Genomic DNA, 27155 nt, shown 5'->3' on the forward strand with positions numbered 1-27155 from the left:
TTTGTGTCATGTGCACTTATTTATTAACATCTTGCAGCTATTTAGTATTATCCCTGCAGTATTTTAATTAAAGTTGTTCTTGTAGTCAGTCACTGTCACCGGCTATCTACGAATCTATATCCTGTCACCAATAAAATCTTATATAGAGAGAGAAAAGTTCTAGGAACTTTTGCCCTTACATAAGGAGGTTGGGCTATAGTATTACCAAACTGGTGTACTCACCAAAGATACATACAAAAGTCCCAGCAACTTTTGACCTTATCATGCAGACCGGTCATTTTGACTTCAAAACGTGACACAATGGCCAGTGAGAGCTAAAGGTAGTTTCATCCCCAGCTTCTTCGCTCCCCGAGGATGGATTTCTTTTTCATTTTTTCAAGGAGGACCCTCAGCAGTCATTATGGGGACTGGGAGATTTTGTGTTTCCAGGCAGTGGCTCACTACACACCCAGAGGCAACAAGAGGAGTCAGACACAGCTGGGTGGGTTTCCCACAGGAGCTTGCTGGGACAAGCTAGCCTGCCCCATGCACCCCGCTGTGCCCCATGCACCCCGCTGTGCCCCATGCGCCCCACAGCACCCTGAGCACCAACACCACCAGCTCCATGCATCAATGCCAGCTCCTTGTACCAACACCAGCTCCGTGCACCAATGCCAGTCCCTTGCACCGACACCAGTCCCATGCACCGACACCAGCCCCATGCACCGACACCACCTTCATGCACCAACACCAGCTCCATGCACCAACGCCAGCTCCGTGCACCAATGCCAGCTCCTTGCACCAATGCCAGCTCCATGCACCAACACCAGCCCCTTGCACCAATGCCAGCCCCTTGCACCAACACCAGCTCCATGCACCAACGTCAGCTCCTTGCACCAACGCCAGCTCCTTGCACCAACACCAGCTCCGTGCACCAATGCCAGTCCCTTGCACCAATGCCAGCTCCATGCACCAATGCCAGTCCCAGGCACCGACACCAGCTCCATGCACCAACACCAGCTCCAAGCACCAATGCCAGCTCCATGCACCAATGCCAGTCCCTTGCACCAACACCAGCTCCAAGCATCAATGCCAGCTCCATGCACCAACACCAGCTCCATGCACCAACACCAGCTCCATGCATCAATGCCAGCTCCATGCACCAACACCAGCTCCAAGCACCAACACCAGCTCCAAGCATCAATGCCAGCTCCATGCACCAATGCCAGCTCCATGCACCGACACCAGCTCCATGCACCGACACCAGCTCCAAGCACCAACGCCAGCTCCACGCACCAACGCCTGCTCCATGCACTAGTACCTGCCCCGTGCACCAACGCCAGCCCCAGTGCAGGTGGAAACTGGTCCAGAACCTGCGTGCCCTCCAGTTCACAGAGGTCCCGGGCGATGTCAGATGACACTGTGCCAAATCAAGTGGAAACAACCAATGTGTTACAGCTCTCAGCTCTTCCCTCCTGCCAGGAAAACATTCCCAAACATGCCGGGGTAGGAAGGGTGTCTCCTTACGGCGCAGACTCCAGCCCTGGGGTAAATGACGTGTTCGCAGGGGACGGGATCAGAGGGAGTGGCGAGCCGTGACGCTCCCAAATGCGTGGAGCAGAGGGAATAATAGGCCGATGCGTGGTGGGCGAGAGCGGCGTGCTCGGACCTCCTGCTTGGCGGAGGGCAGGAAGAAAGGCACCCACACCTCTTCTGCTGCAGCCCCTAGACTGCAACGGGTAATCCTTCCTCCTCGGGCACCTCTGCCTCCGCACGGGCAGCCAGCAAGGGCCCGTCCCCCCGGGGGCAGCGGGGCTTGCCCGGGACTCCTGGGTCGGGAGGAAAGTCGTTTCTGCTCGAAGGAGGGGCGGTGGGAGAGCTCGGGGTCAGGACCACGCTGCTGGTGGAAGGGGTTTCACCCTGCTGCACCTCCCGGAGGTCACCGGGAGCTCTCAAAGTCTGCTGAGCTGAGGGACCTTTCCCAAAAGGCATGCTTTCGCAGGTTGGCTGTTGGGAAGAAAGGGTCATCCCGGGCAAGGCTCTTCCCTTGAATTTGCATGCTATTCTCATGACGTTACGCCACAAAAATGTTTTCTGTCTCTCTTTGCTTTGCCAAAAGGCTCAGTCTTAGAAGTACCAATGCCAGAGCTGTCTGGGGCCAGGCAGCTGCGGGAGGGCGATGCTGGGCACGCGTGACTGCTGTCCTTGCTGTGCCACCCACCTCTGTCCATGTGCCCCAGGGACCCGTGTGCTCCTTGGGAGCATCTCGGGAATGACGCCCCCACCGCCTTCCCCTAGGGAAGGAGAGCCCTGCTGCGTAAGAGGGAGGTCGGCAGCAACAGGCAATGCAACCAGGGGGTCCTGGCCCCAAATTGCAACCTGGGGGGGTTTGGAGTGGAGACAGGGAACCCTTCTTCCCCAGAGTGGAAGGCCATAGGAGGTGGGGTGTCACCATCCCGGTGGGGGGAGGCGGGGCTCTGCTGGGCTGAGCCACAGCCACCCCGACCTCATGCTGGCAATACCCCGCTGTGAGCAGGAGTGTGGACAAGGGGTGTTCTGAGGTCTCCTCCAGCAAAGAAGTGGTGTATGGGTGATCCTCCACATACCTGCTCCAGGGACAGCAGCGGGAGCAGGTGGCCTCCCCAGCTGCAGCATAGGAAAACGTTTCCTCCAGCAGAAGAGAGAGGGGATGATGAAGGTTAGCGGAGAAATGATGGAAACCTGCTTGCAGTTCTCCTTTCTTTCCCCAGGAAGTTATTTTGCAGGGAAGCAATGAGGTGGATGCAAGATACCTGGCACTGGCATCCGGCCATGGTCGCTGCTTCCCACGCGGCCAAGCACAGGCACATGCATTTGGCAGGGATTTGGCAGGGCTCCTTGCTCTGGGCTCCATGCAATTTAACTGTTTAAGCATGTTACACAAGAGCTGAGGCAGTGTTCCTGTTGCAGATTTGTCTTCTCCAACAAATAAAACGACAGTAAGATAGTTGGTGGTAGGAGCGTGCTGAAACAGATATTTCAAAATCTCTTTCAGCCATAAGGAAAGCCCAACCAAATCACAAAACCTCCATGGTCCTGCAACTTAAAATTGGGTGGTTTACTCCTGATTAGTTCAGTTATCAGTTCAACCAAATAACCTATTCTTCTGAGCATCCGAGCCATCATTTTAAATGAATAGTCCATAGTCATCCTCTTGAAGACCAGATTTGGCTGGGAGGATATAGCTGTGTACATAGACATGCATTTTTCTGAAAACAAGGGTCTAAAGGAGAATGTGTGATGAAAATCTGATGGAGTTTGGACACCAGCGTTATTCAAGATAAGGAAAAGGAGCGATATTTCTAGAATCACTTGGAGGATTTCAAATTTATAATCATTTCACCTGTTGAGTGGTCAGATTGACACACTACCAGAAGCGTAGTGCGTGCCAAGCGAAGCGTGCGCAATCCCTGGCTCCGGTGTCGGTTCCCTCAATGTTGCTCACACTCATCGTGTTGACAATGTTTTGCAGAGCACCATGATGTGGCTGTTCGTAACCATTGCTTATTTAACGTGCATCAGTGAAAAGTCAGATGCAAACCCCGAGGTGTCCATGGATGTTGTAAGTCCTGACTTCTCCCTCTTCTTCTCCTGCTTGGGCATGGAAGCTACCTATCCTGCTATAATCTGGGCAGGACCCGTGGTCTCTGTGCGTGTGTACTCACCAGGGTTTGCTACCAGGGTTTTATTGAGCTTTTGTCTCCGTGCTTACGTACATGGAGATTTATGGCAGACATTTATGAGGGAGTTCAGTCCAAGTCAACAGGTTTGGTCAACGCAGCTGTCTCGAGCTTGGAGCTCACTGTCATTGCAGCCCTGGTCTTCACAAACGTTGATTGCAACATGAAAAGCAACAATGGGTCTTTCTTTACCAGACCTGCTCAGGGAGTGAAGGAAACTCACACCTGCCAAAAAGTTTAGCTGAAGTCATGACATCACTGCAGCGCTGGTGGAAGGGGCATTGGGAGGTCCCTACTCCACCCTCTTGCTGACAGCAGGAGTCACCGCTGCCACCTCAGGGTGGCCGCTGTTGGCTTCACCCAGCTGGCCTCCTTGACACCCCCCAGGGTGGTGACACCCACTGCGCTGGGGGCCCATTCTGCATTGTCCTTCCCTTTCCACAGGGTGAAATTGTCCGCTACCACGGTTACCCCTATGAGGAGCATGAAGTGGTGACAGATGACGGGTATTACCTCACCATGCAGAGGATTCCTCATGGCAGAGACAACCCAGGAAGCATGAGCACCTCCCACGAAGCAGAGGCACAGGGCTCCAGCATGTTCTGTCCCCGTAAGTGCCACGAGAAGGTCTGTCTGGTCCAGAGACTCCAATAGCTTCGCTGGGCTGGAGTAGACCACAGTGAGGGCTGCCTCATCATGGGCTAGGTCCTCAAGGAGACAACTTTCCTGTAGGATTAGCCTTGAGAGCAGAAGAAATGCAGGTGCCCACCACGCCAACCTTCTTGTTCTGAGAGGATCTGCTCCAAAGAGAAAGGAAAAGATAAGGAGAATAAATAGGACAGAGAAATCTTGCCTCAAGTTTTACCACAGCTCAAAGCCAGTCAGTGGAGCAGCAAAAAAAAAAAAAAATTGTTAGAAAAAATGTCAGAAAAAAACCCTCACATGTCCAATCCAATGCCATCTCACCATTTTGGCTCCTTGGTGTTCTTCACTTGAACCACTGCTTCACAGTGAGGGAGTGATGCCCCATTCTGGGCAGGGTGTCCCTCTCCTGGGAAGCAGGAGAACTGGTGGATGAATATGGCAAGTAAGTGTAAAAAGCCAGATTTCCATTCAGGACACTTTGTCCTCAGCAGTCCAGGGTGGAAATGTGAGTCTTATATTGGGGGTATAAAAACTAACAGAAAAAAAGAGGAGGCAAAGGGAAAAACAACAGCAACAAAAAAGTCACTTTTATTTCAACTTTCTCATGCTGCAACCTGTGGTCGTCCTACCATACGGATTCAGATATCCTTGCGATGACCCTGTTGTGGCTGTGAAGTTGGACCTGCTTTGAGCAGGGGTTTGGAGCAGAGACCTCCAGAGGCCCTTTGCAAACCAAACCTTTCCAAAATCTCTCTTCCACTCTCTTCCTATAGCACTTCAGGCTTCCTGGTCCTTTGTAAAAAAGACCTTGAGTTTGTTCTGGGGTGTTGGGACTTGCCCATATGGCTGAAAGTGGGCAGAAGTGGATGGCGGAGATGATCTTGACCCCTCCAGTACCCCTGTCTCTTGCAACGGGACAGCATGGAGTTGCCATGCCATGGAAGGTGCTTAGACTCCGCTTGGTTTTCAACGTCTCCTGGTCAGACCCAGAGCACCTGAGCCAAACAAAGGGCACCGTGAGGAGGGTGGTCTCCATGCAAAGGGCACAGCCAGTGACCAGACAGACATGGGGCTTGGTTCCTTTCTTCCTGGGAGCATGATTTACTGAATTCCATTCAGTGTGGAGTGCAAACTTATTTTTCAGCTTCGCTATATTGATTTTGTCTGCCCTGGGGTAACCAAAGAGCCTACTTCAAAAACACTTCTCCAAAGAGGTTGAGGACATAGACGACCATCTCTCTGCACTGGAGTCACTTTCCCCTGGATGTGAACAGTCTATTTTGCTAGTGGTCAGAGAAAATGATCCTCCTCTTCTTTCTTCAGCCCCAAAGCCCGCGGTCCTCCTGCAGCACGGCCTGGTGTTGGAGGGAAGCAACTGGGTTACCAACTTGCCCAGCAAGAGCCTGGGCTTTATCCTCGCTGACGCCGGCTACGACGTCTGGATCGGAAACAGCCGGGGGAACAGCTGGTCACGAAAGCACAAAGAGTTCGAGTTTCACCACCCGGAATACTCAGCTTACAGGTATTTTCTGCGAAGCTGAAGGGTGGGCAGGTACCTGGTACGCTCAGCAGTGTCCGTAGGCTGGAGAAGCAGTGCTGCTGACAGTCGCACCGTCTGCCAGTAGGCACATACTGACACCACCAGGATGCCAGAGAGGTGCCCATACCTGCCAGAGCCCTCACCCACTTCCCAAATAGTCACGGCACTGCTTGCCGTGTCCTACCTGTCGCTCTCAAGGTCAGCAACAGTAACTCTGCCATGTGCGCGTCTCCGTTGCAGCTTTCATGAGATGGCCATGTATGACCTTCCAGCAATGATCAACTATATCCTGCAGAAAACTGGACAGGAGCAGTTATACTACGTGGCTTACTCTCAAGGCACCACCACAGGTACTTAAGAGGAGATCAGACCACTGTCAGAGTTACGTTAGCTGCACACCCCTGGTTTGGGAGTTTTTCTCCTGAGAGCCTGGATGGGAGGGAGTAACGTCCAGGCATGTCCAAAGAATGAAGAGAAAAGGTAAAAATTCCCGTTTTCTTTAACATAACAGGTTTGAGCAGTGACAGCCCTAAAACGGTTGCAGCGATGGCTTTTGGTCCATCCCACTGGTGCCAGAGCCCCAAGAAGGGCTTGCAGGAGCTGCAGCTGGGCTGAGCAGTCAAGCTGGGAGCTGAAAGGCATCAGCAGCAAAGGCTTCAGGTCAAGGCACCAACCTGCTAGAGCCACCTCCGCAGGTCCTTTTGATGGGCACGCACCCCTGGGAGTCAACAACTCCTTCAGCAATAACAGGGCAGGGTCTGCTTCCTCCTCCCTCCCACAGGTTTCATTGCATTTTCATCCATTCCCGAGCTGGATCGCAAAATCAAGATGTTTTTCGCCTTGGCTCCTATCACCATAAACTCAAACATGAGGTCGCCCTTGGTAAGGGTGTTTGACCTTCCCGAGGGGCTGGTTAAGGTAGGTTCTCACCACACGCTCGCCTGGTGTGAATAGGAGGGGGGTGAACAGGAAAGCCTCGTCACCTGAGGCACGCAGTGCTTGTACATCGCTCCCGTTTCCTTGCCCTCCGTGCCCCCCTCGCATCGAGCACATCCATTTGGGCCTATGCTCTTGAGCCTGAGGGGCACTAAGCGGTGTAAAGCATCCTCCTGTCCATCCCTAACCAAAGAAGAGCTATTTCTAGATACTGGGTTTGGGTCCGTCCTCCTAGGAGAAACCTCTTCTAGGAAGATCGGGGCTCTTCTAAGGCTATAGCCATTTCTGAAAAGCCAAAATTCTGAAGCACGGCAAAGCTGTGGCAAGGGAGAGAGCAGCTTCCAGGGGGAGAACGGAGAGGTGGGGAGCATCCCCACCAAAAGAGGAATGTGAGTCACACTGATCGACGCCTTTGACTTTTGCAGCTCATTTTGGGACGCACAGTGGTCTTCGATAAGGGCGAGATCTTGAAGAAAGTGATTTCTGGTCTGTGCAGCTACCCCATCTTTAAAAGCATTTGCTCCTTGGTCCTTTACTTGCCTGGTGGGTTTACCAACAGCTTAAATGTGGTATGTACACTCCACGTTACCTTTTAAGAAACCCGGTTTCTCCTTGTTTGAGCCTGAGTTGTCAACCAGCTGCGTTCACCTGGCCTTTCACACCTTTGATTTATTGAAAAATCTGGCGATTGCGTTGGCATTTTGCAATGCAGCCCTTGCATTGGCCGTTGTGATGCTCCTGCATTGGCACCAGGGGGAAGCACAGAGTGCCCACGAGGTCACACGTCCACCAGGTACGTTGTGTCCCCAGGAGGGATGATGCCGAACAGGACAGTGTGGAAATTCATTTGGTGCTCCAGGGAGTCCTGTGGTTTCTCTTTCACGAAGTGATTTGTAATTTCACATATCTTTTAATAACAAAACGAGGTCTTCAGGAACGAGCTGCCCTTCGGTCCATTGCTAGGAGAGGCAGGCCCTCAGACTCTGCAGTCTACCATCCCTTAGAACATATTTATCCCCAAATCATAGACTTTCCCTGTGCTCCACTGCACTGAACACAGAGTCATAGGTCCATGGAGAGTGACAAGCAATACTAAATTTATTATGGATGGAGCCAGAGCTGGGCCACTGTTTCTGAAGGAAAGTGTTGGTGTAATTGTTCAATATTCCAAGGAGGAAATACTTTAGAAACAATGTGTAGAGCTACTGTGATGATGAGTTGCACGTTGTCTTTGCAAAAGGATCCTGAGCACAAGATAGGGAGTTTTGCTTTGATTTGGAAACCACATAGACTCATAACATGGTCCAGAATGCCACGGGAACTGCTTGTTTTGCTGAAGGGAGCACTACAGCACCCTTCTTGCTGCTGTCTGCTGTGTGTGCTTGCATGGCACGTGGCTGAGCTGTGCCTTCACAGAGATGAGATGAAGCGGTTTGTACAAACGCAAGCTCCAGCTAGCCCGTGTGAGTGAGAGACTTGTGTGGCCACTGAAGAGGAAGAGGATCAGTTTTATTTCTAATGGGATTTCCCTCCATGCAGAGAATAAATGTCTTCAATGGTTTCTTGCAGAGCCGCATAGATGTCTACCTGTCCCACTACCCTGATTCAACATCCCTAAAAAACATGTTACATTGGCGCCAGGTAATATGTCCTGTTGCAGACTAAGATCACATGCAACCAGAGCCCGTGTTGTCTTCTTTCAGCTGCCAAGGACCTCTTCTCAATGCTTGGGTCTAATCCTCCATTGCTCTCCCTGCAGAGCTATGTTAGAGAGAAAGGGGAAAATCGACATGAAACACTGGTGCATACGCAGTTCTTTTGGCCATGACTTTCAACAAAAGATGACCAAGAGTCTTTGGAGCTGGTAGGAGATGGAGGTGGAATCAAAAACTGGTAATAAACCAGCACAGGAGATGCTAGAGTAAAGGCTAGGAGCTGAGGGTCAGTAGAGACAACTAATCATACATGAACCAATCATTGAAAACATGTGTAGACTCATATCCTTCTGTTGTAGACATTGAGCACGACAGACAAAGGAAACTTGCCCAAAGGCAAGAATTCATGTCTTCTTCGAGGCTAGCTCTTGGTTGTATGCTAGCTGCACTGTGGGTTTCTGGGGCCTCAGCCTCCAGACATCTACATCCTCCAGCTCACCAGCCACCCGAGAGAAGAGGGATGAAAGACAGGAGCAACGGCAGGTGGTTTTGCAGGCCTTGCTGAGATCTTATCGTAGAATCGTGGAACGGTTTGGGTTGGAAGGGACCTTAAAGATCATCTAGTTCCAACCCCCCTGCCATGGGCAGGGACACCCTCCACTACACCAGGTTGCCCAAAGCCTCATCCAACCTGGCCTTGAGGCCTTCCTGGGGGTTGAGTTCTCCACCCAAAAGACAATATCACACGTAACCAATAGCATCCTTGAGCCTTGGTGGCAGGAGGGAGCAGTGCAGTTCCCCAGTCACCTCTTGTATCTTTCTTATGGTCCCCTCTAATGCATGGGTAATAAACACAGCTCTCCTTGTTTTCCAGCTCTATCAATCAGGGGAATTCAAGTATTATGATTACGGCAGTGACAACATGCTTCATTACAACCAGGTAAGAGAAATCCACTGTCATTTGTCATTTTTAAAAGAGAAAAAAGGAAAAAAGAAAGTTACGATTAAAATATCACTGTGGCTGAGACTGAATTTTATGGGATTTATGGAATTTATCTTAAACGGTCAAACAGGTTCTCACCTTTCTTACAAAAAAAAAGAGGTCTGTGATGTTGTCCAGAGATGATGTTTAGACCCTCTGGTGAAAAGCACAGGAGCCAGGATCTCTGGTGATAGTTTCTGTATTGTCTCTCAGGATAGGGGAGAACTTCCAAGCAGCAATCAGGAACGCTTTGCATTTTTGACTTGTGCATGACCTCCCAGGCTTTCCTTCCTCAAGTCACACTGTTTGTCTTCCAGACCACACCTCCCTTCTACAAGCTGGAGAATATGAAAGCCCCGCTCGCTGCATGGTATGGTGGCAGGGACTGGATTTCAGCCCCCGAAGACGTTAACGTGACGCTGCCTCGGATAACCAACGTGGCGTACAAAAAGTACATTCCTGAATTCGTCCACTTCGATTTCCTTTGGGGTATGCAAGTGTACGAACAAGTGTACAAAGAAATTCTGGAACTGATGGAGAAGAGCGCCTAGAGTCACACCAGAGGCAGTAATTGTCAGCTTCTCGTTTGACATCCGGGACTTCTTTTATTTGGGAAAAGCAAAACAAAAAAAAGTGAAGGAAAAAAGGAGAGAAAGGCTCATTAAACTGCTACACTTGGTTTGGAACAATATTACTCTGGCAAGTGAGGAAAACAAGCCAATCCAGAGATCAGGAGAGTACACAGGGTTTGGGTTAAATAGGTTGACCTCCTCGCAGAACTTGGGCATGGCCCTTGGACCCTGCACCTCTCAGGTGCCTTACTCATGTAGATCTCCAGCAATAAGCAATTTCAGTGAAATATGGCTCCTGGTCACCGTTGAGGGCTCTGGCCTCCCTACACTTGGGTTCCCAGGTGCAAACACCTGGGCAACAGGTCAGCTCCCTCCTGGACGCTGGTGTTTGACAAGAGTAGATGTGCTCGGATGGAACCACGTGGTAGGTAGGGAGATGAATCCTGCTGGTGTAGCTTTCTGGTGACTCTTCCACGCCAAGAATCCCAACACTCTGATGTTCATTGCTTTACTTTACAGTCAGAAGGATCTAGAAACTTTCTGCCTGGTGACAAGGAAAAGAGCTCATGGTTTGTTTGTGGGTTTTTTTTCATGTGAACTGTCCATTTCTTTAACATAGGGAACATCTTTCTCAAATTCATACTGGTTCAGACGACACCAGCCTTGCTCATATCCAAAAGGGTTTTCAATGAGTTCTACCAGGAAACACCATTTTGCACGATTTTAAGCAACATTCCCAAGGCGCAAACCCAGCCGGAAAGCTCAGCTTTTGCTGACTCTCAGGAAATGTTTTTGTTTTCCCTGTGTGGGAGAGAGAAGAAGAGTCTGGTGGAAGCACGTAATGAGTCTAACTCTCTTTTCAGCTTCTGGATTACACTTCTTAATAATATATTGATTAGGGGAGGAATTGTGAATTTGCCTGTTTGTGTAACTCTGTTGTTAAAATATGCCTAGGAGCAAGCAGGGCAAAGGATAAGACCCTCTTTCCACAAAGATGTGCTAATAATAATAATAGTAATAATAATAGTAATAATAATAATAATAATAGAAATAATAAAGTAAGATAGAGTCCACTGGGCTCTGTGTGGTTGTACTGCCTTAAGCCTCCGGAGGAGTATGGGATTTCAGCACTGATGTCTTGCCATGTGCAGGTGAAGGGCAGCTCCTTGTCCAATGCTCTCTCTGCTCAGCGATAACTTTCGGTGGCCTGTAACACTGGCAGATGCCCATCGGCCACGATGCAATTAGCATCCCCACCCTATACCTTGCGGGAAAGAGTTGGGATGCAGAGGGCAGGCTGGAGGGTGAGGAGGGGTCTCGAGTCCAGCATGGCTGCTCTCCAGAGGGAAAGTGTGGGTCTTAGCAGCATGCTTTCCTCCAAGCATCTGGAGATGGTGGGACGGGGCTGTTAGTGCATGTCCTTGTAGGAGAACTGCAGTGAGGTCTGTTTGAGTCATCATCAAAAGGGCCAGCTTTGTTGACCTTACAGCTAGAATTGACCACAGAAGAAAACAGGACCAGGTGAGGCAATCCTGGGGTGTAAGATTAGGCTATAGGTTAGATATAATCTATCTGAAGTGACAGTGATTAGCTACCTCACTTAGTATATTTGTAATGACATCTTTTTCTGCGTAATTAGTTATTTGTTGCAGGTCTCTGCCCTGGAGCAGCATTCCTAAAGGACTGCACTGTGTTCATGCCATGGATGTCAATGCAAATGCAAGAAGACTTACTCTGTCTTTGCAAACAAACAACCAAAGTCTGGCAAGACGTTTCCCCAACAGACTTCGAAAAGCTTGCAAAAACATAGAATCATAGAATCATAGAATCATAGAATCGTTAGGGCTGGAAGGGACCTTCAAAGGCCATCTAGTCCAACCCCCCTGCAAGGAACAGGGATATCTCCAACTAGATCAGGTTGCTCAGGGCCTCATCCAACCGGGCCTTGAACGTCTCCAGGGATGGAGCACCCACCACCTCTCTGGGCAACCTGTTCCAGTGTTCTACAACTCTCATGGTAAAAAATTTTTTCCTAATATCCAACCTGAATCTACCTCCCTCTATTTTAAAACCATTACCCCTTGTCCTATCACAACAGGCCCTCCTGAACAGCCTCTCCCCATCTTTCTTGTAGGCCCCCTTGAGGTACTGGAAGACCACTATAAGGTCACCCCGGAGCCTCCTCTTCTCCAGGCTGAACTGCCCCAACTCTTTCAGCCTGTCCTCATAGGAAAGGTGCTCCAGCCCTCTTATCATCTTCGTGGCCCTCCTCTGGACCCTCTCCAACTGGTCCATGTCCTTCTTATGTTGGGGATTCCAGAACTGGACGCAATACTCCAAGTGAGGTCTTGGAGTATTATAACATAATATAGTTTATAACTAAACACATATTTGTGTTTAGTGAAAAAGTACTGACTTTTTACTTCTGAAAATTCGTAAGAGTTCAGTCTCTTCTCTTTCTCTTAAGGTCATAATGTTTCTGCCACTTCTGTAATTACCTGATGCGACGTTTGTGTTGCATTATCCTCATTCACTGGCGGGCTCCCATGATGGAGCATTTTGGTGAAGCTCTCTAAATCAGGTTCTGGAAGCGCTCCACTCCCTACGGCACAGGTACTTGCTTCCCATCTCCTGTTAAAGGATCATCAGTGGTTGAAGTGGTGCATTCTGAAAGCAAACAGAACAGTCAATAACCGAGGTGCTTGCAGAATAAATATTGTGATGTTCTGTCATCTGGGATTGCCTTGATCAATAAACAGATTGAGTTACACGGTGAACTGCGTTGATCTTGCCAGGACTTGAGTCCTCGCATGTCTCAAGTCTGTCAGGCAAGTCAAAAGTCATCAAGCAGGTCCATGGTGATAGCACAGGTCCAAGGTCTGTCTGGGACATCAGCCCATGATGTCAGGGTCCAGATCAACTCAGTCTCTCACCCTTAGACTTCACAACGCAGCACGAGGTCTTCACCACCTCAGTTGAATGTATTCATGGCACAACAGCGCTCAGTTTTTGTTCTCTGTGTCTGAGCAAACCAACCTCCATCCTACGTCTACACGTGTAGAGGATGTTGGTAATTCAGCCGTTTACTTCACTTTCTTTCAGATGTGTCCATGCAAAGCTATTCTTGATCTGCTTGCATACGGCACACAAGGCCAGAAGGGCTTAAAACTGTTACATCCCATTCAGTAGTTGCACCATGTTTGCTGACCTATAATTTTCTACCATCATCCCTCTAAATGCAAAAAAAAGCCAGCAGACACACGAACTGTGGAGCACCTAATCAGCTCCATAAACTGTGGAGCATATGGTCAGCTCCAGGCTGTGTCCACACTGGAGAGATGGTAAGCACGTCTACTCCAGCACCCTTCCCACTTGAGGATTATGCACAGGCACATGCTTAAAATGAAATTGTGTTTTTGTAAGTAACCCTAGGATTGCTACGGCGTCTGCTTTAAGCAACTTACCGGCCGACGCTGTTATTTAGAAACTGATTTGTAGCAGGGTGAATCTAGGATAAGGTTTCATCGAGTTATGTCCCCTCTCCGGAAGGAAACAGGGGACCTGGCCACCCAGGATATGGAGAAGGCTGAGGTTCTCAATGACTTTTTTGCCTCAGTCTTCACTGGCAAGAGCTCTAGCGGCATGGCCCAAGTCATGGAAGGCAAAGGCAGGGACTGGGAGAATGAAGAACCACCCACTGTAGGAGAAGATCAGGTTCGAGATCATCTAAAGAACCTGAAGGCGGACAAGTCCATAGGACCTGATGAGGTGCATCTGCGGGTCCTGAGGGAACTGGCAGATGTAGTTGCTAAGCCACTATCCAGCATATTTCAGAAGTCGCAGCAGTCTGGTGAAATTCCCACTCACTGGAAAAGGGGAAACACAGCCCCCATCTTTAAAAAGGGAAAAAAACAAGACCCAGGGAACTACAGGCCAGTCAGTCTCACCTCTGTGCCCAGCAAGATCATGGAGCAGATCCTCCTGGCAACTATGCTAAGGCACATGGAAAAACAGGAGGTGATTGGTGACAGCCAACATGGCTTCACTAGGGGCAAATCCTGCCTGACTAATTTGGTGGCCTTCTATGATGAGGTTACAGCATTGATGGATCGGGGAAGAGCAACTGACATTGTCTACCTGGACTTGTCCAAAGCATTTGATACTGTCCCACACAGCATCCTTGTCTCTAAACTGGAAAGACATGGTTTTGACGGATGGACCACTCGGTGGATAAGGAATTGGCTGGATGGCCGCTCACGAAGAGTTGTGGTCAATGGTTCAATGTCCATGTGGAGGCCAGTGATGAGTGGTGTTCCTCAGGGGTTGGTACTGGGACCAGTGCTATTTAACATCTTTGTTGGAGACATGGACAGTGGGATTGAGTGCACCCTCAGCAAGTTTGCAGATGACACCAAGCTGCGTGGTGTTGTGGACACGCTGGAGGGAAGGGATGCCATCCAGAGGGACCTTGACAGGCTGGAGAGGTGGGCCTGTGAGAACCTCATGAAGTTCAACAAGGCCACGTGCAAGGTCCTGCACATGGCTCCGGGCCATCCCAAGCACAAGTACAGACTGGGTGGAGAATGGATTGAGAGCAGCCCTGAGGAGAAGGACTTGGGAGTGCTGGTGGATGAGAAGCTCAACACGAGCCAGCAATGTGCGCTGGCAGCCCAGAAAGCCAACCGTGTCCTGGGCTGCATCCAAAGCAGTGTGGGCAGCAGGGCGAGGGAGGGGATTCTGACCCTCTCCTCAGCTCTCGTGAGACCCCACCTGGAATACTGCGTTCAGCTCTGGAGTCCCCAGCACAAGAAGGACATGGAGCTGCTGGAGCGAGTCCAGAGGAGGCCACGAAGATGATGTGAGGGCTGGAGCACCTCTGCTATGGAGACAGGCTGAGAGAGTTGGGGCTGTTCAGCCTGGAGAAGAGAAGGCTCCGGGGTGATCTTATTGCAGTCTTCCAGTACCTAAAGGGGGCCTACAGGAAAGCTGGAGAGGGACTTTGGACAAGGGTGTGTAGTGACAGGACAAGGGGCAATGGATTTAAACTGAAAGAGGGGAGATTTAGATTGGATATAAGGAAGAAATTTTTCACTCTGAGGGTGGTGAGCCACTGGCACAGGTTGCCCAGAGAAGCTGTGGCTGCCCCATCCCTGGAAGTGTTGAAGGCCAGGTTGGATGAGGCTTTGGGCAACCTGGTGTAGTGGAGGGTGTCCCTGCCCATGGCAGGGGGCTTGGAACTGGATGATCTTTGAGGTCCCTTCCAACCCAAACCATTCCATGATTCTATGATTCTATGATTCTATGATTCTATGATTCTATGATTCTATGATTCTATGTCAGATGGTGCACTGCCTTTTCATGGTTTTTTGATCCTTAACAGCAAGCCTGACAACAGTTCCCAGCAGTCACTGGCATTGCTGAGTAGATTCAGAGTTCTATTCAGTTGAGGACATGTTGTTTTCTTATTTCAGGAACTATGAGCCATTTCTATGTTATTTCCTACGTTATTTCCAAATTTCCTTTGAGATTGCTAGATGAATGCTTGGAAGAGACAGCCAGTAACTGGTTTTTGAGATTTATGTTTTCGTATATCGGTACTTTAGGCAGATGGGAATTATATAAGACCATGGAAAGTTACGGTTAGCCAAAATCATGATCAGACATAACTACCTCCAGCACTCTTCACAAGCCTGTGTTGGTCTCCATTCCTGACCCTGGGAAGTCAGGAATGTTGTGTGGGATGTGTTACTCCTCCCTGAAGGTCTCTGATAGCCCTGACAAATCAGCTTTTCTCCAATACATCGGAAAAAAGCCCAAGAACACCATGATACCAAATCGGGAAAATATGAAGATTTCTTTATTGAGAAAGTTTGCTGAAGTTGGCCCAGGTCTGTTCATGAACAGACCAAAGTCTTCTAGCTTTAAAATACTCTTTAAAGATAATTGTACAATGAAGAGAGACCAGAGAAGTACAAGATGTTCGGGTTGTTCTGGGATCTTCTGAACAAAGAAACAGGGGAATCTGAGATGAACCACTGGTGGCCACATCTCGGTTATTTCTCAATCAACGTTTAGGAATGTTTATGCTTTTGTTGATTCGGTTTTACTACTGTGAGTAGAACGATTGCATGAACAATTCTAGGAAGGTGTTGTGAAAATAATTCGTTGTTTCATCAAGCCTCACTATGCAACTCTAAGTAAGCAGAGATGCTGGAGATATCCCAGCCTAGCCGAAGGACTTTAAACTAGGAGAGGTACAACCAGATAAGCACTGCTCTTCTAATCAGTTTCTTTACTTGAGCAAGGTTCTCCAAGGTTACTGCAAGGGAATCTTATCTGGCAGGGATTACACAAGAGCTGATGTTCTCCTATGGCTAAAATCAGAATTATACTCTTTCCCAGTTCAGGATGCCAAGGCCAGATGACAGCTAGGTAAGCATCTCCCTGCTTGTGACGGGCTTACCCTTGTGCTTGGCAAGAGGCAATGGACAGAAGGTAACAACCAGCATCCCAGGCATACAGTCTGGTGGCTTGTACATGTGTGAAAGCACCAGGAGAAACACCAGAGCAGGAGTTAGAGGAATGGTATGCATTGATAGACAAGGACATGATTAACACCACTCAGACTCATAAGCGCTGAGGATTGTGCTGCTTGCACCGTGATGTGCCATAGAGAAGGTGACTCATCAGCAGAAGACCTGTTGGGTCTTCTTCACGGTCTGTTTCTCTTCCTGCTATCTCAACAACAGGATGGGTTACAGTCCTATCATACCTCAAACAAGAAAATTAAAGACAGCCAGCAGCAGGGTTGCCTAATATTTATGAAGGATGAAGTTAGCAAGGTGCAGAAGCAAAACATCACACTTTTGATGTGTAACTTTTGACTCCTGAAAGACCTTTGAGGGCAAGAAAGAGTTGGCCTTCCAGCCTCAAGCAGAAGCCAGAAGGCATATGGAGGACTCAGTAGCTGGCGACCCTTGCCTTCCATGTCACACTCAGGTGACCTTGACCAGACCACTTGGATACACACATTTCGAACTCTCAGTGAGAGTGCTGATTGGTACGGTCTACCCGGTTAGAAAGTTAAATAAAATATCTTTCAATTTCTAAACAGTCTTGATTCTTCTTACATTGGAAGAATTACAACATTACAACAATACTGTAAAAACATCCTGTGAGTGTGGTTAGACAGCTTCACTTTAAGATGCCCATGATAGTCTATCTAACATTTGGTTGTGCATCCTACCATGAATTATGGGGTCCTGACACCGTAGGTTAATACTAGTGACTATTTGCATTCTGTCAAGTGTACAGTCACGGCAGTATCATGATGGTATTGCTCTTTCCACCTAAACTTGCACTGGTGTGTCAAAACCCCCAACTCTGGTGTCCTAACTTCAGATAACTCAAAGGTTTTCATTTCTTCCTCTGACTAAGCTACACAAGAGTTTTCTCAGCTCGTTGTTGGCAACTTCTCTCCTTCCATAAGTGCTAAATTGCACATGAGCTTTGGTGCTGATACACTGCTCCGATAGCCTTGTCCCATGGCCTGAGGATGCTGGAGAAGTCTCTGCTGCCTTTCCAACTGCTTATTAGAAACTAGTACTAGTACTCAGTACCTCCACTAGATAACTAATACCTAGTTGAGATAGAAGGCAGCAGACCTGGCCGCGGGTGAAGTAGCCGACCGCACAAGTAAAAGGCGAGGTCTGTCTTGATGCCGTTGAAGGAAACCTGATGGTAGAGAAGAAAACACAAGCTGAGTAGGGGTTTGTCCATCCATAGAGTGTTTTTTAACTCCTTTTGGGACTCACACCGAAATCGCCCTCTGCACAACTTGTAAAGTCTCATGTAGTGGGATTCTCACGCTCACGGGAGTGGGAAGGCACTTTCAAAAGCCCGAGGTAGACACGGGGAGAAGTACAGCAATGACACAGTGAAGGCTCTGGCCACACCTGCTGTCAGGAAGGCAGCGCCCACACACACAGTCCCTTTGTGCCAGTGGTTGCAGCACCGACAGACAATCAGAGTCAGGTGGATGGAGTAACACACGCGTGTTTTGAGCTGTGTTTCACAACTTTCATACCGCTCGTAGACTATGGCTGGTATGAACATTAGAAGTCAACTTAATCAATGACTGGGCAACGTATATGCTCAAGCTGAGCACCTGGTAGCCAACCAAAGGCTCGGTCTTTTAGGTGGCTACCAAGCAGCTACAGAAAGGCGTGGGTTGTAAGGTCACAGGCTGGAGGTGGAGAATGAGCACCTTTGCTCTGCGCAATACCTGCCACTTCAGCCAAACAGCGGCGTTGCACAAGCTGTCCTCCACTCTGCCGTCCATCGGCAAGACGCTAAGCTTGGTGCTTTTCCAGAAAACGTTGCAGAGGTTTTGCAAATTGCCGCTTGCAAATACAATGCCTCTTGGGCGTAAGCGCTATGTGGAGGTTGGCTGGGCCACTGTCACTTTTGAAGAGTGGTGTAATCACCAAGTATCTCCCACCGAGGCAGCCAGTGAAGTCTAGCCTGTCCTTGCTGTGGCTATGGAGAGGTCAGCACGCTCGTGAGGGCCTGTGAAGCTGGTGAAGCCCAAGTCCTTTCAATACCCCAGAAATTCTTCTAAGAGGCATTCCCAAGGGCCCCTGGGAGTTAGGAAATGACCCTTTACAAAGAAAAAATGTTGACCTTTTTTTTGCTGTGGCTATCATGAGCTTAAGGTGCAACTCCATAGCTGAAATTCCTCACTGCACCGCTCCAGCTACTTTTGGAAGCGTAGTCTTTCGCAAGCACGGAAGTCTTGACCACACGCCAAGCAGAGGACGTTATCAAAGATATGACCAGCACGCACATCGCTTAGCTGAAGGACACGTGAATGTGGTCCAGCGTGGTGCTAACGCAGCAACGCTCTGACACAACGTGCTCTTTTTGACACGGATGTTAACAGAGTCACCACCATTCCCACCACCAGCCGGATCGGACACGACAGTGGGCTCTGCCTGGTAACGTATTTTCCTCGGCGTAATTCAGATCGGCACCGGAGCTATCCTGAGGGTGAAAAAGCATCGATGCTTTTTTTCTGGGTACCTTGCCTCTTGGTAATACCATAGAGGGGGTTACCGGGAATATTTCCGAGGGCAGATGTGTCTCACGGTGTGGGAGATCCATTGGGAGGAGGAAGAAGGGAGGTAGAGAGTAACCAGACGGCTGGTGAGAAGATTTGTAACTCATGCTAATGGGTTGAAGTTAAGCTCTAACTCAGCCTAACTAGTCCGGCGAAGCTTTGGAAATCACGTATAGCATTAACTTACGTCTTTTAAGAATAGATCCCTGCATGGAACACGAGTCTCTAAGGCGATCAAAAAGGTTTCTGTTTTCTTTGGGATACGCTTATTTAATAAATAGTCTCCTTACGAGGCTCTACTAGTCTCAGCTCGTAGGGTCCTTGTGTTAATGGAGGCTTTTGGGTGCAAAAGCTGAGCAATAAAGAAATACAAAAAGTATCCAGGCGACAGAAATATGTTCCTTGCAAGGTGTAAACTCTTACTTCTGATTAATTTCCTCATGTGACTATTGGCCCGGCAGCATTTTCCGTCGCTTTAGTTTTTTTTGCATTATAAAGCTGTTTCTCTTCTTTTTACCATTAAAAAATACAAAAATGGGTCTTGCCTGGACCAGATCCAATCTGTACGGAGGAGCATGAAGAACCTTGTGTGGAATCTAACGGAAGCTGGAACTGAGAATCCTCTCCACTTCCCTGATCCAGACTGGGATATGTGGTCTCGAAATACATAAAGAACTTAACCCATCATAGCCAAGTAGAAAAGACATTCATAACAACATTAAGTTATTATTATCGGGTTTTTTCTTTTTTTTTTTTTAAACAGACACAAGATGTGGCTGTTTATTGCAATCCTGGTTTTGATACAAGCACCCATGAACTCAGCAGATGTCATCGAGCAGGAAAAGGCCATAAATCCCGAGACTTTCATGAATGTTGTAAGTCAGAAGTTTGAATTTCCGCTCTGTCTGAAAGTTCGTGGACGTTCAGCTGGGGGAGAGAGGGATGGAGGGTATGGATGTGGAGAGGGCTCGGGTCACCACATGTCCTGGTTTGGTTAAGCAGTGTGATATGACGTTGCCTCCATACCAAGCCCTGCTTCCTGAAGGAGTCCTCTTCTTCCTAGCAGTATTAAATGTCATTATCAACAGGTCAGTTAGAGAAGGGAGTAATCCCAGTCTGGATTTGCTCAGACTTCTTGCTGGAGGGCAGAAAGTCGTGCATGGCTCCTCTCCTTCAGCTGCAGCAGGGTGCTCAAGGTCATGTCCAGGCGAGCCCTGCAGGTCTCTGAAGGTGGGCTTAGACGGACCCAAAGGCGTGACAAAGCATACAGCGATGTACAGGCAGGATCACAGCCGGATTTCACCAGACTGAAACTTCCCAATTTGTGGAGTTTTCGCCATAAATAAAGTGCAGGCAGAGCCTCAGGAGCCATGCGACAAATCCTACGGGGCTTGTCCTATCACCCTTCCAGTCAACCCAGCTCGACAGGTCCGATATGCCCCACCATCTTACCCGCCCCGCGCAGCAGCTCGGAGCATGCCGTGACATGTCTTGCCATCAGTGCCAGCTGTCAGTAAATCCTTTGGGATTGAATTCTTGTTTTTGGAAACGTGTCAATCCTACGTGCTGCTGCCCGCCGCAGAAGAGTCTGGCTGTCGCCCGGCTCGCCTCCCGCTCGCAGCCACGAGCCCACGGCTGACCCTCTCCTCTTCCCTTGGGCATCTCGCTGGGACGGGCATGGGATTCAGACCAAGCGTTCTCTCTCTCTCCAAGTCCTCGGCTGATCCAGAGGCACCAGGAAAAGCGATGCCCCAGCTGCTGCAGCATTTTGGTTTTGCAAAGGCATCGCGGCTGACGAGGGATGCGCTCGTCAAGTCGGATGAGCCCCTCGGCTACGGAAAGCTTTCTATCCGGGGTTTTCTTTCCCCAGAGCCAAATGATCTCCCACAGAGGGTACCCCAGCGAGGAGTATGAAGTCCTGACTGGCGACGGCTACTACGTCAGCCTGAACAGAATTCCTCATGGGAGAGAAAACCCTGGGAACAGAGGTACGGCTCTACTTCACAAGGAAGACAGCAAAAAAAATGAACTTTCACATGGCTGTCGTCAGTGGCCACAGCGCTGAGCTTGTGGGGATGAGTCCCGGGGGTCTGAAAGGCTTAGGAGGGATGTCCACGGCACTCCAGCCTGAGACAACTAGGGCAAGGATTTCTCCCCCAGGAGACATCGTTAAAATGCACACTGTATGGCCTCTGGCAGTGCAAGAAAGAGGCTTTAATGGGCTGAATTTGGGGTGAGCAGAGAAATTCTGCTTTAATGAAAAACGCTGTTTCTTTCACATTCAGGGGCCAAGCCGGTCGTGTTTCTCCAGCATGGGTTTCTCGGAGAAAGTAGCTTCTGGGTGGAAAATCTGGCTAACAACAGCCTTGGCTTCATACTAGCAGACTCTGGCTACGACGTCTGGCTGGGAAACAGCCGGGGGACAAGCTGGTCCCAGAGACACCAGTACCTTTCAGTCGACCAGGTTGAATTCTGGGATTTCAGGTGGGCTGGAGCAGATTACAAAATCATGGCAAACTTCTCTGCCTGTCACTAACCTCTAGGCAGAGGTGAGTGTCTCCAAGCAGGCAAGTCAGAGCACCTGATCCCCAGGTACGGCCTCCCCCAGACCTCCCAGTGATGTGCCCAGGGAGGATGGAGACCTGTGCAGACCTGCCTGCTAACATGGTGCCAGCACCTCCCTGCAGCTGCCCATCCCTGCCAAGAGCACAGGGCACTGCTGCCTGCGTGGGGACGCCCATCCTGCGGAGACGTCAGCCCTACCTCCCCGGGGACCTCCCTGGCCAAGGTGTCCCCAAGCATCATTGCCATCTCCTCTTCTAGACATCATCCACAGAAGCCTTGTCCCCAAGAACAGCGTTTTAAGTTGCTGCTGCCTCTCCAGAGCTGATCTTCAGAGCACTCCTGGGTTTCCCAAGCTCATAAATGTGCTTCCAGCAAAACAAGCTTATTAGCTTATCAGCAGGTCTGTGTTTCACCATGTCACACTAAAAGGCAGATGGGCAGGAACTGGTGCTCTGTTCCCTTCTTGGAAAGAGCATCTCTAGGAGCCGAGCTGTTGCTCTAATCCCAACGAGATCCAGCTCTGGGTCTGCAGAGCTGCTGTGTATTGCACCTGAACGCACAGCTGGCCAGACTGCACAGTTTCTTCTCTCTAACCACAGTTATGGAAGGACTAAGCCTTTTCAGGAAAGGATGAGGCCATGGCACTTAGGGTCTTGTGCAGTTTCACCCAGCACAGGGCTCTCCTAGCACATAGGAATTGTTCTCCTGGAAAATCAGCCACAGCTGTTAAGTCCTTCAGTGCAAGAGCAATGTAAGGCAGCCGAAGTTCAGAGGTAAGCTCGCTCTCCTGGTGTTACCTTATCACCAACGCGCCACTTCTGTGTTGCAGCTTTCACGAAATGGCAATGTACGACCTCCCAGCCATGGTCGACTTTGTTCTGCAGAAGACTGGGCAGCAGCAGATCTACTACGTTGGCCACTCCCAAGGCTGCACAATCGGTGCGTTGGAAGGGGTTGCACATCGCGTTGCCTGCACCACCTCGGAAACGTTCATTTTGGTACTTGTAAGCAGAAAGTGGACATGTCACATCTTTGTGGGCTGCCGAGCAGGCACGCTAGGTAGAAGGTTTCTTGCAGTGAGAAGTCCCACAGCAGCCGTGCTTTCCACACACTGCATCTGGGAGGACCAGCATGCTCCTAGGGTAGTAAGGAAGCTCCTGGTGACCTCCATAAGCTCCTTGCTGCAACCGGAGCAACTATAATTCAACCTGGAAAACGAATTGTCGTGTTCCACATCAAAATCAAAGGCGTTTTGCAGGGAGGTCCCAGCTTCTGCTTTCTGATGAAACACACGGTGCTTCTTTTCACCAGCTGGGCCATCGAGGGTATGAGATAACCTCTGTGATGATGGTATGGTACACTTTAGCAGTGGTTGATGGAAGATGACAGTACTGTTCCCTTCACCTGGTGAATGGGGCAGGACTTCACATCAGTGGTAGTCATTGAAGTGCCTCATCAGCCACTTCTAACCATAGGAATAAAGACACTGCCTCCTTTTGGACATTTAGCACTAATATTAAGCAGAAAGGTGGCAAGTGATCCCAGCTTTCTGATTGGAGCTAATGCCAGCTAAGTAGATCTGGGCAGCAGGTCCAAGCAAACCTTAGGTTTAAGCACCTGAAGAAAGATCGACCAAGTCTCAGGTTGGTTTTCTGTTTTCTCAGCATTCATTGCATTTTCGTCCATGCCAGAACTGGCTCGGAAAATCAAAATGTTTTTTGCCCTGAGTCCAGTAGTGACAACCAAGTTCACCAAAAGTCCCATCGTGAAAATGTCCTTCCTTCTGGACCGGCAGTTCAAGGTGGTTCAGGTAGGGAATTACTCCACGGTCTCCTCCCTCAGACACATCGGTGCTAGAAAAGGGATTGTCCCCAGGCGCAGTCCCCGGGGCTATCCGATGTGGCAGAAAATAATAAATTCCTGCTGATTTATAAGCACAGGCATGATTTCAGGTGCAGGTACCCTCCTGTATGGTCACTTTGTTGCGTGGATGTTGAGTGCATCCTCCCATCCTCCCATCTTCAGGTGTTGAAACTGGTCTTTCTATGGGGGCACTTGTTGAACTCCCAGACAGGTCGCCTGGAAATGAGCAGCTTTACTGTGCTGGTTTTAATGACAGTGAAAAACGAATCCAACTCTTCCAATCCAGGGAAGAGTTCAGAATATTGATTTCCCTGATGTGCGTGGGATTAGCATCGCCTCCTGCAATGGGCTGTACCTGTCTCAGCATCCCAGCGAGGCAGGAGGGCAAAGGAGGAAAGGTTTGATGTCTGTGGGCACCCTGTGCCACACATCCCCACTGTCCAGCTGGTGGGACAGCCCACGGGGACACTGTCCGGTGGCGGGTTGGAGGAGGCAGTCCGAGGGCTAGGCTGCAGGAAGGGAAAGGCAAGAAATCAACCTTGCCCTTTGCTTCTGCAGCTTCTGCTCGGCAAAACAGATGCCTCGCTGCGGGTGAGGAGGCTGTGGAGGTTCCTCCCCAAGCTGTGCAGGAACCCACTGCTGCACAAGCCCTGTGCCAACCTCTTCTTCCTGATGGGTGGCTACAATGAGAAGAACTTCAACATGGTGGGTGTGCCGCCCCCATAGGGGTGAGGGAGCCGAGGCCCCAGGGTGCACCACTTGGGAGCACCCAGCAGCACCCACTGGCTCTAACGTCCCCCCTCACCTGCTGCCTGCTCTCTCGCTGCCAAGCGCCCTGCCCAGCCCGCTATGGTCATGGGCAAGCAGATGTTGCAAGGGCAATCTGTGTCCCTCTGCCAGATCCCTCTCTTGCTGCTTCTCCTCTCCAGATAGGAAAAGTCCCCAGGCTCTGCTGGATGAATGTCAGTGGCCAGGTAGCACTTGAAAGCATCTCTGAGTTAGGGCTGCCCGTCACCCAGACCAGCTCTACCTCCCACCAGCACCCCTGGGGTGCAGCCCTTGCTCCTACCCACCCTACATCGAGCCTGCTGAAGCAGCATCTGGATGGCCACACGTAGTCACTAAGGTCTTGAGCACAGTCCCTGAGCCCAGATGAGGTACCACCAGGAGCTGGGGGTCCCTCATCCTTCATCACTGTTCTCCTCCTCAGGCTGCCTCAGAGCGATCGATTTTGAAGGAAAATTATATTCCCGAACCTGACCCAACTCTCTAGGCAGCGTGACTCAGCAGCGGTTGTTTTGGGAAATGCATCATCCGGCAACTGCTGTCCTCACTCCTATCCATTGGGAAGCAACGACATCTTGAATGTGTTTTCTTGCAGACGCGGCTGGATGTGTACACGTCCCACTTTCCGGATAGGACATCTGTCAAAAATGTGATACACTGGGCCCAGGTAGGTTTCCTGAAATGCAGATGCTTCCCCTCTGGGATGGTTCCTTCACTGGGAGCCTGGTGTGTCCAGGGCAGACATGAGAGGTCGGGGATCTTGGACATTAGCAGCTCATGAGAAAGTAAAGGCAAGAAATTTGGCGTACAGAAGGGCTGGGTGGAGGATGAGCTTCTCTGGCCCCTCTGGGACCAGGGAATGTTGAGATACGTGCCCTTGGCTGTGCCAGGCAGGACGAGGGAAGGGATGGGGAGGCCACAGCTGGATGTCGGGACCAGTTTGGGGCCCCCAGGGATCCCCAAAGCAGTGCGAGCCTGGGGACACCGTGATGACGGTGGGTGGAGGCCAGGATGTACGAGGAGAGGCTGAGGGAGCTGGGCTTGCTCAGCCAGAGACGAGGAGGCGAAGGGGGATCCAACGGCTTTTCCTCCTGCCCAAAGGGGTCTTGGAGATGCTGGGGCCAGACTCTGCCAGTCTGAGCAATCTGCTGCAGCTGCAACATTGGCCCTGCTGGAAACAGGGTCAGGCTGGAGACCCCCCCCTTGGTGAAAAAGGTCTTTTTAATCAATGCAACTACTGTGCAGGTATCTGAGCTTTTGCCCACAGAAGCAACTTTTACAACAACTGGGCTCACTGGCGTCACTGTGCCCTGAGCCTGAGGTGTCAGGAGAAGGTAAGGATGACCAGGTTGTTGAAGGAAAACTCACCATCCTGAAGTTCTCCAGCAACGTCCTGCCCACGCAGCTGGTGATGAGCAGGTTTTCAGAGGCACGAGCATTGCGCCGTGGCAGCCAAGGCATCCCATGCAACACCCCAGGCTGTCAGCCCATAACTAGGGACAGGCATGGAGCCGGAGGTGAAAGCATCACTCTGTTGAAAAAGGCAGAAAGTCTAGCTTTGCTGAGATGCCACCTCCTCCTGCAACATACCACGCGAGCACCCTCTCATGATGCGGTCCTTCAAGAAGGTCGGGAGATGCTGGAACCACGTGGCGGTGCTCACTGGCCTCCCACTGCAGATCTGGAGAGGGAGTCACTGGAAAGGGGCTTTTTACAAGGGCGCATAGTGACGGGACATGGGGCAATGGATTCAAACTGAAAGAGGGGAGATTTCGATTAGATCCAAGGAAGAAATTCTTCCCTCTGAGGGTGGTGAGGGACTGGCACAGGTTGCCCAGAGAAGCTGTGGCTGCCCCATCCCTGGAAGTGTTCAAGGACAGGTTGGATGAGGCTTTGGGCAACCTGGTGTAGTGGAGGGTGTCCCTGCCCATGGCAGGGGGGTTGGAACTGGATGATCTTTGAGGTCCCTTCCAACTCAAACCCTTCTATGATTCCATAATTTCTCCTGTCCTCCCAGGTGACGAAATCAGGAGAATTCAAAGCCTTCGACTACGGCAACAAAAACCCAGTTGTGTACCACCAGGTAGGAGGCTGCAGCAGCAGTGCTGGTGGCTGGAGATGCTGTGGGACTGTCCTGGGTGGTGTGGGGACAGGCTGGCTTGGAGAGGTTGACCATGATGGTGGTTCCTCAGAGCCCCCTGTGTCTCTCCAGGAGAAACCTCCCTTCTACCGGGTGGAGGAGATGCACGTGCCCACTGCGGTGTGGTCAGGGGGGGAGGACTGGGTAGCTGACCGGAGGGATGTCCACCTGCTGCTGCCCCGCATCGCCCATCTCGTCACCTACAACCACATCCCTGACTGGAACCACTGGGACTTCGTCTGGGGCTTGGATGCCCCTGGGCGCCTCTACAGCAGCATCCTGGAGCTGATGGAGAAGTCTCAGTAGAGCAGCAGCTCCGCAGGGAGATGCTGGTGGCCTGGCCCCTCTTCCTTGGCTGGGACAGCCCGAGGAGGCAGTGGGACATGCCCTGCTGTCCCCTCCTTCCTGCTGGCCTGACACGCTTGTGGTGACGGTGCTTCCTGCGCATCCCTTGGCCATCAGGGTTTGTCCTCCTTGCCCGACAGTGCCCCAAAGACCAGTGGCACTGTGCAGGCAGGGCAACGCCGGGGTCAACCGAGCCATCGGGGCAGGAGCCACTGGACGGGCTGCTGGGAGGGCCCCGGGGTGACGGTGGAACCACGTCCTGGGCTGCACAAGGGGGATGCGAGGACCTTGCCACGACCCCATGGTGGCT

At 50.6% G+C, this 27155-nt stretch overlaps 2 protein-coding genes across 2 annotated transcripts; both read left to right on the top strand.

Annotated features, from left to right (window-relative positions):
- Window positions 1–1556: 1556 nt before the first annotated feature.
- LOC104380960 (putative lysosomal acid lipase/cholesteryl ester hydrolase) lies at window positions 1557–10007 on the top strand. Its single transcript, XM_086616221.1, has 10 exons — window positions 1557–1718; window positions 3491–3580; window positions 4143–4308; window positions 5667–5865; window positions 6124–6233; window positions 6665–6801; window positions 7245–7388; window positions 8389–8460; window positions 9349–9414; window positions 9774–10007. The coding sequence occupies exons 1-10, from the start codon at window positions 1617–1619 to the stop codon at window positions 10005–10007; spliced, it is 1320 nt and encodes a 439-aa protein (XP_086472347.1). The 5' UTR covers window positions 1557–1616.
- A 9909-nt stretch (window positions 10008–19916) lies between these two features.
- Window positions 19917–26806, top strand: LOC104375913 (lysosomal acid lipase/cholesteryl ester hydrolase). The gene is made up of 9 exons (XM_009982380.2): window positions 19917–20021; window positions 21017–21134; window positions 21432–21630; window positions 22541–22650; window positions 23376–23521; window positions 24133–24279; window positions 24956–25027; window positions 26378–26443; window positions 26573–26806. Exons 1-9 carry the CDS (start codon window positions 19917–19919, stop codon window positions 26804–26806), a joined length of 1197 nt encoding a protein of 398 aa, XP_009980682.2.
- The last annotated feature ends 349 nt before the right edge of the window (window positions 26807–27155 follow it).

This window comes from Tauraco erythrolophus, chromosome 9, assembly GCF_009769465.1.
Source record: "Tauraco erythrolophus isolate bTauEry1 chromosome 9, bTauEry1.pri, whole genome shotgun sequence".
Classification (NCBI taxonomy): domain Eukaryota; kingdom Metazoa; phylum Chordata; class Aves; order Musophagiformes; family Musophagidae; genus Tauraco; species Tauraco erythrolophus.